The sequence below is a fragment of the Lepisosteus platostomus genome, chromosome 8, assembly GCF_059453375.1.
Source record: "Lepisosteus platostomus isolate fLepPlt1 chromosome 8, fLepPlt1.hap1, whole genome shotgun sequence".
NCBI lineage: Eukaryota > Metazoa > Chordata > Actinopteri > Semionotiformes > Lepisosteidae > Lepisosteus > Lepisosteus platostomus.
This window is the reverse complement of record NC_142618.1, coordinates 5,754,966-5,763,068: the sequence shown is the minus strand read 5'-3', so window position 1 is coordinate 5,763,068 and position 8,103 is coordinate 5,754,966. Positions and strand designations below refer to the sequence as shown.

The 8,103-nt window shown below is 47.0% G+C and overlaps 1 protein-coding gene across 1 annotated transcript in view; it reads left to right on the top strand.

Moving 5' to 3' along the window:
• The first annotated feature begins 3,555 nt into the window (after positions 1–3,555).
• LOC148655552 (rho GTPase-activating protein 21-like) overlaps positions 3,556–8,103 on the top strand; it is a 105,225-nt gene continuing 100,677 nt past the window's right edge. The window contains exons 1-2 of the mRNA XM_088642172.1: positions 3,556–4,042; positions 5,097–5,446. Coding sequence (XP_088498298.1) covers positions 5,393–5,446 — 54 coding nt within the window. The 5' untranslated portion in view covers positions 3,556–4,042; positions 5,097–5,392. The remainder of the gene's footprint in view (positions 4,043–5,096; positions 5,447–8,103) is intronic.

The following is an 8,103-nucleotide window of genomic DNA, read 5'->3' as shown; positions in this document are numbered from 1 at the left end:
ATTCTGATATCTTTCAAAATTTGTGTGCTCCAAATGACATCTTATTAAACACAGTTGTGTTTGAGGTTAGAATAACATACTAGGTCATGCAGCTCTTTCAGGCACCAGTTTCTAAAAATATCAGATGTCATAGAAATGTATGTTGTCTCTATTATTTTCCAATTGAATGATTAACTCTAAATCATTTTGTAGTTACCGAGCAGGTAAAATAACTTTTAAATGTACTTTTTGTAAAGAAAACCTTATCGATAGTTAAAGGCAAAATCCTTTAAAAGGCAACATAAAAAGCCCACCAGGAGAAAGGCTGTTGCATTAAAGTATATTTTATCATTTATTTGTATCTTTTTCAGGAAATAATGTTTCTTACACAAAGAGGAAGGGAATACCAACCTTATGATGCTCAAAATGTCAAGGACATCCTGTCATTAGTAGGTCATGTCTTTTTAGTAATGGAGAGACCTTAGGCTCATGCTTATGTAATGTTATCCAAAGCTCAATGTCACAGGATATTCCATTATAAACAGAGCTGTCAACAGGCTGCCAAAACTAAAACTATGTCATAAAACACTGTGGCACGCAGCTCTTTTCATTTAGTTAATGCAACACTAAACCAGACAGAAAGGAGATGTTTTATCCAAAATGGTATCAAACATTTTTAAATAAACGTACTTAATTATTTTTGCAATCTGCAAAAAGGCACCTGAATGGAAACAGAGCTCAGATCAGAAACATCAGTATGAGGAGAGGGATTTACGAATTCACAGTTAACAATATGCCTTTCAATTCTGGATGACATTTTCATGCAACATAAACACATTCTTTATCCAACACTTCAAGAATATGGCACTATGGCAGAATTCATTAGAAACAGTGTTCTTATTAATTACATAAACCGCAGACACATTTAAGGGATAGTTCAAAGTAAGAACAACTTTGTTATTCATTCTGGGGGACACTATTTTTTTGTTTAACAAATGGCTTTTATGAATTTTATTTTTACAGACAACACACCCACACTACTGTTTCTGCCAGAATTACTGTATATTAAAGCACAGCACTAGTAAAGGCATCTCTCAGTGTTCAGTCTGTATCACATGCACTGAAAACTGGCTATAGAGAAGAACAGTGATTACTAGAGCTGTTTATCTGAGCATCTCCCAACATCATGCAGACTGCTTGAACACATGGAAAGATTGAAAGCCAGTGTGTTATAATGCATATTCCAACTACTGGCTAAACACTGCTTGCAACAAGACAGCGCAGTGCTGTACTAGCCTCACCTGCTTGTTTCATATTATAGGCTGCCTCTCGAGGAGACTGTAATTGCACATACAGCCTGAGCTAATTGCAGCCATTACCATACCCCTTGTGATAATCTGTGTAGAGACAGGTTCTCCACACAGAGTTAATGTGGGTGTGTTGGAGATGCGGTGTTGGTTTCCCCACTTAAGATAAGAGGCCCGAGTTCCACATATCTGCAGGAAAAGGTGCCCTTAAGGCATTTGTGGAGGAGGGGAATTCAGGTAAGAAACGGAGAAACAGAGGAGAAGACACGAGATGACCTCAGTGAAGAGCATGTGGGGGGGGGGTACAGGCAAATGGAAGTAATACATCTGGGGGGCTGAGTTGAGCACATGGTTTACAGGTACGATTGGAAAAATAACTCCGCTCTACAAGTCATAGGTGACCAGCAGTGGAGATGATAGGCAGTGTATCACAGAAAAGTAGCACCTAATCTGTCACAGAAGTCAACAGGTAAACCATTAGCTAGAGTGTATGAACTTGTAATTTTTTTGCATGGGTTTTTGGATTCATCTGTGTTCACGTTGCCTGCAAGATGTTTCTGAGGATAACTGACAACAAACGCTTTGTGACACAATCACTTTCTTTTTAATATTAAAGGCTTTGAATGAGGCCATTTAGTAGGTGAGAATTGGTCATCATTAAGTAATGTAAGTAATTAAAGATAAGACGTTCAGCAGGGTAGCTACGTCAGCATGCGTAGGCTGCAAAGGAACAAGTAACAGGTTTATTCCCTGCTGAAAAGAGAAGAAAGAAAACAACGTTTCGGCAGTCGAGCCTTCCTCAGGTGTGAGCTCACACCTCCTCACACCTGAAGAAGGCTCCACGGCCAAAACACTGTGCTTTCTTTCTTCTTTTAGCATGGAATAAACCTGTTACTTGTAATGAAAGATAAGCCTACCGACACTGCAGTTCCACAGAACCGTGTGGTCTTCATAGCAGATGACATAGCCGGTTCTGCTTTCCAGAAGAAATAACAAGAGGGATCAGTCCCTGGGGGTCTTCGCTTGAGCAGGGCATGTAGTGGCGTGAGTTTCAGCAGACTGCGATTGGTCGCTGAGATTAGAAGACAACGCCTTTGTGGATGAAGCAGAAAGAGGCAATTTTGGGAGTCAGATAACAGGGGGTTGTAATCAACCGTAGACAAAGCTTTTTGAAATCAATGAAGGCAGCATCTTGTCTTGTGCCCAGATCCTGGATAAATTCGTACCAACTGCTGAGGCGACACATAATGTATTATGGGGAAATCTGGAGTTTCCTTATTATTGAGAGGAGTGTAAAGAAAGTTAGGCATTACAGTACAGTGTGTTGTTCTAACAGCACAAAATTCTACATGGATCCCACCTGCCAACCGGCAATGCTCTCTATCAAAGCGAAACAGTTTTTTTTTACGTATTAGTAAACATCCATAAAAGCTCTCCGCTGCTACCAGATTTAATTGAGTTGTAAGGCTTTTGCTCCGTCATGAAATGCCAGGAACAGTGCGTGAGCTTTAAATGTGTCTAGGAGCACGCCAGACCCTCAATTCTCGATATTGTTCTTTAAGCGGACACATGCCCGAAGCCTGCAGACGGTGATTCCCTTTCCACACAAAAAGCAGGGCAGAGTTCAGCGTCTAGTTTACTGATAGTATCAGGCTCTGCTTATGGGACTGAAGAGTGAGCGTAAACTGAACTACAGGAATTGAGTGAAAACAACCTCCACTATGTCTCCCGGAAAAACTGACACAACGGCAACCGTGCAATGCTACTTATAACCCACCAAAATGCACGGAGAAAACTGTCGGAAAGCACATTTGTTTTTTAAAAAAAAAACAAGGCATGAATTTTCTCCGGAATGATTTAAAAGCTCACGATATCCTAGTTTTCCATTCAACAAGCCTATGAGATTTTCGTGTGTTTTCCCCCCCCCTGAAATACACATGTATTTGGCCAAGCGATACACTGTTGATTTCTAGATCCCTGTAAAGCAGCGGTGCAGCTTTGAGCGCTTTGTTGAGGGTCGGGCTAGCAGAGGCGACCCCTCCCCGCGCGAGCCGTACCTTGTGTCCCCGCGGCAGCGGACTGAACTGAACTCGCGGTGGGAATTGGGTTTCACCCCCCGCCCCTCCCCTCCGTCGGCGCGGGTCGTCCTGTAAGGCCGCGCCCGATTGGCCGGATGTTGAACGGCGAATTGCAAAGGCGGCTGCGATTGGCCGGGGGCTGCGCCGCCGAGGGGGGGGCGGGGCCCCGTTTCCAGGGAATCGGAGAGCCGTCAGTCACACAGTCAGCCGCGCTGCAGGAGCGAGGGGACGGAGTCGCGCGTTCTCTCTCCTTTTTTTTTTTGGGGGGTTGCGTGTGTGTGTGTTTGTGTTATTTATACAGTTACCTATGGATACAAAATAGGAAATGTTCTGTTGTGGTCCGCGTTTCTTCCTTCTTGCTCGTTTTTGATTCGGCGCACCCCTTCTTATCGGAGGAAAATTAAAAATGCCGCTCAGCGGCTTCCCGGCTATGGACGTTTTCCACGTTTCTGCTGTGCGCTGCTCCGCAAAACAGGTAGTCGGGGAAACGCGATAGGCGGCTCGCCCGCCGGAGCGGAGATTTTAATCCCCCCCCCGATACAATATCGTTTTCTGATACAGCGACAGGCGAAGAGAAAGGAGGAGGCGACTTGATTATTTTTTTTTGCCCCATTAAAATAACCGGATCATGAGCGGCTCCGCGGTGCAGGAGCGCGTCTCCCCGGGCTGGTGAAGCAGGTAGGTGGACGATCTCCGCCTCCTCCTCCGGCGGGTCTGAGCGCTTTGTCGGGGGCGGTTTTGTGTTGTTGGGTGTCCCCCCCCACACCCCCCCAGAAAGGGAAAGCCACGGGAGACGGAGTGGCCGTGGGGTTTCGTGGGCTGGGTGGGAGGAGGAGGAGGAGGAGGAAGAGGGGGGAGTCAAGTAGCCTGGTGGATTAAAAAGTGTCACGTTTTCGGGTGGAATAATAACCGGCACCTCGGAGGAGGAGGAGGAGGAGGAGGAGGAGGGGGTCGGCGGGACAGCTGCCCCTCTCCTGCCCGCCCGTCGCCCAAGTTTGCTCGGTGGCCCAACTTTCGGCTTGTTTCCTGGGGGTGAATCCGGGACGCTGTTGCTGCTGCTGCTGCTCTCTGCTCGAGACTGTCCCGTTTGTGCAGAAGTCCCCCCCTCTTTGCACGCGTGTTCGCGGCCACGAGTGGGTGGGTTCCCCCCCGCTCCCCGCTCCCCGCTCCCCGCTCCCCGCTCCACGCACCGGGCCCCTCCTTGTCCTGATGGTGGTGGTGGTGGTCGCTGTCGTGGTCGCGGGGGAAACCGGGTTTTATACAGTCGAATAATTCACACACCTCCCGGGTTTCGCCCCCCAAGAGCAGCACATCGGGGGGGTCTGATCGGCACAGTGGACCTGCCCACGCCGCTGGTACGGGTCTCCCCCCCCTCTCTCCTCAGGTGTGGTTGGACACGAGTGTGTTTTGCGGGCCTGCAGGGGTGTGTGTGTGTGATGGGAGGAGGGGGGGCTGTTGCTCAGTGGTTGACCCCCCCCCCCCCCCCGCGAATCAATATCGCAGCCCCTCGTTTTTTAAAATGGGATTGAAAAACCACTTTACGGAGCTACTACCCTTGAGTGTCAAATTAAACAAAAAAAAAAAGCGAGTGGGGGCGACACGGGGGTACAACAGCCCCCCCCCCCCCCCAACTCGCCCCCACGACCCCCCCAAACCCGGCCACGGTGAGATCAGCTGTTTTTTCCTTTTCTCCCTCCTCTCCTCTCCCTCTCCCTCTTTCCTCGGTGTCCAGCCTCACCCGGCCCGGCGAGATGAAGGAGGACGCCGACGCGGAGGACTAGTGGATGTTGTTGTTGTTGTTTTTGTTGTTTTTGTTGTTGTTTTTTTTCGCCGGGGGGGAAACGACACCCCCCCCCTGCAGCGCCCCCCTCCGGAGGGCTGGACTCTCCCTTCAGCTCTCGGATCGGACCCGCTTCATTTTTTTTTAGTTTTCGTTTTGTCGTCGTCGTCGTCGTTTATTTTTGGGGGTGTTTTTTGTTTTCCCTCGCCTCGCTGCCCCTCGATGTGGGCCCCGGCGGGGGTGAAGTGATGGCGACGCGCCGGACGGTTCCGCCGGGGGAGGCGGCGGCGGCGGCCGGGGAGGTAAGAGGCTCCTTGGTTTTGTGTGTGTGTGTGTCTGTGTGTGTGTGTGTACTGGAGCGAGTGTCTTTAAAAAAAAAAAGTTTCGAAATAAACTTTCTGGACAGGCTGCCCCCCCCTCCCGTGATCACGCACAAGCGACACGAAACCGTTTCTAAAAGAACAGGCGACGAGTTGGGGGGGAAAAACCAACACCAAACCGAAATCCTGCTCCTGACCTTCCTAGTTTCCCCCCCCCAATAACATCTTTTTTTTTAAATTATTATTTAAACGCGACCCAAACGGGCAGGATAGTCGTGCTAGTGGGTGTCGTGTAATCAAACTGTGAGTGTGTGTTGGGGAGGGGGGGTGATTATTTTAATTATAATTGAAATAATAATAATAATAATAATAATAATAATAATTTATTATAATAAATTATACACCTGAAGAAGGCTCCACGACTGAAACGTTGTGTTCTCTTTCTTTTTTTTTTCCAGCATGGAATAAACCTATTACTTGTTCCTTATAATAATAATAATAATTATTATTAGTATTATTATTATAACTGGACCGCTTTTGCATATTCCCGTCTCTGCTCTCAGGTAGTAACAGTCCGCTACCGGGAGCATCTGCTGAGCCGATGGGCGGAATTCATTTTTTTTTTTTACAACACGTCCAAGTAAAAGCGACTCGCAAGTTTGGGTCGGCCCGGTTCTGCCTGGCACTCGGGTGCCGGGGGTTTACTGGAGCAGAAGCCCGCATCTCCGGGTTTATTCTCGCCGGGTGTCTCCCCTGTGCGCAGAGACCACGCGTCGGGGTGTAGCCGGGGGTCACACTGTGTCTTTTTCGCAAACCGCAGACGCGGGGACACACGTGAACGAGTGGAGGTGTGCTTGTGCATTGTGCCTCGTCTGCACGGTGTGAGCTCTGGGCGTGTTTTAAGTCCCGTCTGCTTTGTGTTCATAGCTTGTTTGCGATTTAGGGGTGGCCGTGTTGAATTTTTTTGGTTAAAAGAAACGCTCCTTTCCCTGGTTTTCTGGTGTGAGACACCTGTGTTCAGTCCTGTTTTTATTCATGTTAATTTCCTCTGTTGCGTGTTTCTTGGTAAGTCTCGCACTTGGTAATGTGCATGCGTGGGGGAGTCAAGTCAGCACCTGGGTCAACAGAGGACGTTTCGTTCAACGCGGTTAAACGGGAGTTCAGGAAAACGACGGCTTTTCGTTTTCCACGGGCTTTTGTTTGCAAATTAGTCTGGGAGTGCCTCAAGCCTGACTTTCTCAAGCGAAATCTCCCGGGAGGTCAGCAGACGCTTCTGGTCTCCTGTGCTGGTTAAACATGGTTCTGTGCCCTGACTTTGCGGGCACAGGCCTGGTGGAGGACGTTCACAAAGAGGTGTTGATCATATCCAGAAAGCTGGGCTCACGATCAGCCTTACTCCTGCCCCAAGTCCAACTCCACAAGCACCACACAGATTCCTGGCTGAATGGAGTTAAAACCTTAACGCCGTGTGATTATAGCCTTATGGATAATCAAGGAGTACTTTTTTATTCAGATCACCCCCTTACTGCAGGAAATTAATTTGTGCAAATGAAGAAAATGGCACTTCATTCACAGATGAAGGTCCTAGCTTTGTGTGAACAAGTCAAGAAAGGAATAGCCAGTGAAATTAACAGGTTGCTGTTATAGTTTCATGTTTTGCTCAGCATATTTTCTTACAGCATTTTATTCATATTGTCTGGATTACCATGCTAAAAATTGTTCAGGTGTCACTACCCCACACATCACCTGATGTCGCTGGTCTTTTTGAGGACATTCCAGTTGTTAAAGCAGAGTGCCTTTTTTATGGTGTGAGACCTGTTTATATATTATAAAGACTTTTCTTTACTGAAACCTGCAAAAGCTGAGAAGTGGCACTCTGGTGAATACTTATATTATTGTGATATGCTTAACCAGAACTTAAATGGCAAGAATACATTCTCTGATTATGTTGTCAGAATACCGTTTTTTGATGTTACTTGTTTCCAGATGAAGAAGCCATGGTACAGAGATCAAGTCTGTAGATGGCATTTTCTAGTATAAAAACATCCAGTATTGCCAGTTCATGACTTGTGCAGTGGTCTTAGAAGATGCTAGAAACTGGTCTTTTCAAACATCTTGAAAACAGGTGGTCTCTTGCCCGACTAATCTGTGTATCAACTGAGAACATTTTCAGATTTATTTCTCTTTTACAAATCTAAATGTTATCTTTTTTGAGTCTCCCAGGTGAGCTGTTAGGCATCGGAATTTACCAATAAAGAAATATCTGCCTCAGACATATCCAGGCTTGTTTAAATTGTGCCTCAAAACCTGTGTTTTTCTAATTACCCTTATTAAGTCAGGGCATGATGGAAACGTGGTTGCTGCAGTTTTTATTAATTCCCTTGAAGGTTATATTCATAGCAGTGTTAAGTGCATACTGTACCCAAAGGCTAGTCAGATGTTCTTTAGATCAGCTGGTATTGTGTAAATGTATGCGTGGTGATGGCAGTCATATGAGGGGGTGCTTCGTTCCCATCAGCTTATACCCATCTATCCAGCTGGGCATTTGACTGGAGCAATAGGCATGAAGATCCTTGCTCAAGGGTACGACGGGGGAGCTTTGAACCCACAACATTCCAGTTACCAGTTCAGAGCGCTGA